The 2,500-nt window shown below is 31.1% G+C and overlaps 1 protein-coding gene across 1 annotated transcript in view; it reads right to left on the bottom strand.

Annotated features, from left to right (window-relative positions):
- LOC122255309 (INO80 complex subunit B-like) overlaps positions 1-2,500 on the bottom strand; it is a 6,542-nt gene that overhangs the window by 403 nt on the left and 3,639 nt on the right. Inside the window, exons 4-6 of the mRNA XM_043019276.2 lie at positions 2,152-2,290; positions 1,410-1,510; positions 1-124 (exon numbers count right to left, since the gene is read on the bottom strand). The exon at positions 1-124 is cut by the window's left edge and continues 49 nt beyond it. Coding sequence (XP_042875210.2) covers positions 1-124; positions 1,410-1,510; positions 2,152-2,290 — 364 coding nt within the window. The remainder of the gene's footprint in view (positions 125-1,409; positions 1,511-2,151; positions 2,291-2,500) is intronic.

Below are 2,500 nucleotides of genomic sequence, written 5' to 3'. Positions count from 1 at the left end.
GTCCTACCATCTCAGCGTTATTAATGTAAGAGTATACTGGAATTTCCTTTTTGGAAAATTTCTGTCTGCTTATTTTTGCTATTTTCGAGTCTTGCTTCTTAAGAAGGCGATCAACAGTTTTTTTCTGAAAAATGTCAGGTCATTAATGAATTATTATTCTATGGGGTATAACAAACTTTACAATACTGAATCCTTTGTTACACCATCAATTGATATACAATTCATCAAGTACAAGATCTTGACCCCTAAAATTCTATACACAATCCCCTATGACCTTTCATATGATCTTGTGATTTTGTTATAGTATATGCAATAATAGCCTCTGAGCATAGTGACAAGTTAGTTTATTACTGCTATTACTGCCCAGGACAAAAAATAAGGAAAAGCCATAAGTTCAATGTCAGGTTGGACATTCCAAGCATCATCAAAAAGAACAAGATGTATACAACAGTGCACACTACCTGGAACTTACACAGTACTGCAATCCAAAAGAATAATTTCTTTACATAAGTTTCTATCCATTTTTTTTCCTTTTCATATATGTTTCATTAACTTTTTTTAATCTAAATAATCACATTATGTTCTACTTAATAATAATCATGAATAAGAGTTCTCAAACTGGTTGGGATCTCTTTTATGATGAATTCTTTATTATTTTTGAATTGCAAGAAATATATCCTCAGCAAATCCATGTTATCAGACTCTAAGTAGAAACAAGATCATACAAAAGAGGATGCCTGTATTTAAATGAATCTGGCACATCAAACTTCAACAATCATCCAATCCTGATGTCAACTGATTACCCAGTAATACAAAATCTACCTTAAGCTTCAGTATTTCAATACCTATTGACCTGCTTTCAGTAAGGCAACAATTCATGTGCCCATTATATAATCTCATCAAAAGTTGATAGGTTTATTAGATCAAAATTATTACCAAACCTAAAATTATGCATTAGATATTATGCAAGAATTTTATGAATAATAAATACAAAACTAAATGCAATCCCAAGGGATTACAATGAAATCAAATTATTTTATGATAAAAGATCTTAAAAGGTGTTTGATTTTTAGGATTTTATAAAATCTGACTAGATGCCTCTACATCTTATCTATAATAGAAGTGATATTCCACAAATGTTTAGTTTCTACTGCAAGACTTTTTGCCTAACATCAAAATAAATAGTACATTAACATTCATAATCTTCATTCATTCAATAAGATACAGTTTGAGCAACTTCATTTGTACAAATTTTTGGTCAAAACTATCTTATCAAGTACTGTCTCAGATCTTCACAACTTAAAGAAACTAGAAAATTTTAAATGAAACAAAACAGCTACACTTTCCACATCAGTGAACTGTTTATTGTTAATTCAAATATCATATGATATAAAAAGATATAAACTCACCTTATCCTCCTCCCTCTTCTCTTGGGCTTGTTCTCTTCTCTTCTGAGTTTTCATTGCTTTTTTAGCCAACATTTCTTCTGTGACAACTTTTTCTTTGAATCCTGAAATTTATAAACACACATATATATATATTTGTGTATATATATACATAGCTACATATGACGACTTAACCCAATCCTGACGGGCCCGGCGAGAAGTGTCAACCCCCTACACCGGGCTTATGCAATATTGCATCGGGAATGTCACACTGGTGAGTCGCCCCATCATCAGGCATTCAGCCGTGTCACACAGGTGTGACACACCGTCATCATTGGGTTAACTACCGTAACAGTTAACATCCTCTACAAGGACAGAAACAGCAATCTATGGTGATGCAGTTTTATTTATTGGCCAAGCCTGTGACACCACTGTCAATTTCTATACACATCTGGGAAAAGATCAGTTTGCCTCTTGAACTCTCAAACTTATCTACAGTAAACTTTTATGCAAATCATACAAACATATGTCAAATACCATGTAAAGCCAGATATAACAATAAACTCATAACATATACACATACATATTATATAATTATATATATTATATTATAATATATAATATATATATTTATAAATTATATATATATATAAATATAATATATCTATATATATATATATAAACACAAGCAAATGCTCATACACATACAGCAATGTATATACCTTTTAGCAATTAGTCTTTTTTGTTCTACAGTGTAAGCTCTTACCTGATGGCAATGATAAGAGAGGTTCTGCTGGTATAACTGGAAGTGCATCATCTGTTCCATCACTCCTTTTCTCTAGCATAGCTCGCTGTCTTGCTGTCATCAGTCTGGGATTCTTCATTCTTTTCAGCTCATCATCAACCTGTGCATATAATATGAATTCTTCAAATAATCACTGATATTATGACAAAATTATGATATAATATACACATCAGATTTCTTTATTATTGGAATATCAAAATCACAAAAGAGATTGACAGCAGCCTTTTACCTAAACTACTTTCAAAAACAAGCTATCTCAAAGAATATGAATATAATTAATATTTCTCATGTAGCAATAAACCATACAAAT

This window comes from Penaeus japonicus, unplaced genomic scaffold (genome assembly GCF_977035675.1).
Source record: "Penaeus japonicus unplaced genomic scaffold, GWHDUDI00000001_assembly GWHDUDI00000024, whole genome shotgun sequence".
In the NCBI taxonomy this organism is placed as follows: Eukaryota; Metazoa; Arthropoda; class Malacostraca; order Decapoda; family Penaeidae; genus Penaeus; species Penaeus japonicus.
The sequence above is the reverse complement of the archived record's forward strand: the minus strand, read 5'-3'. Positions and strand labels throughout refer to the sequence as shown.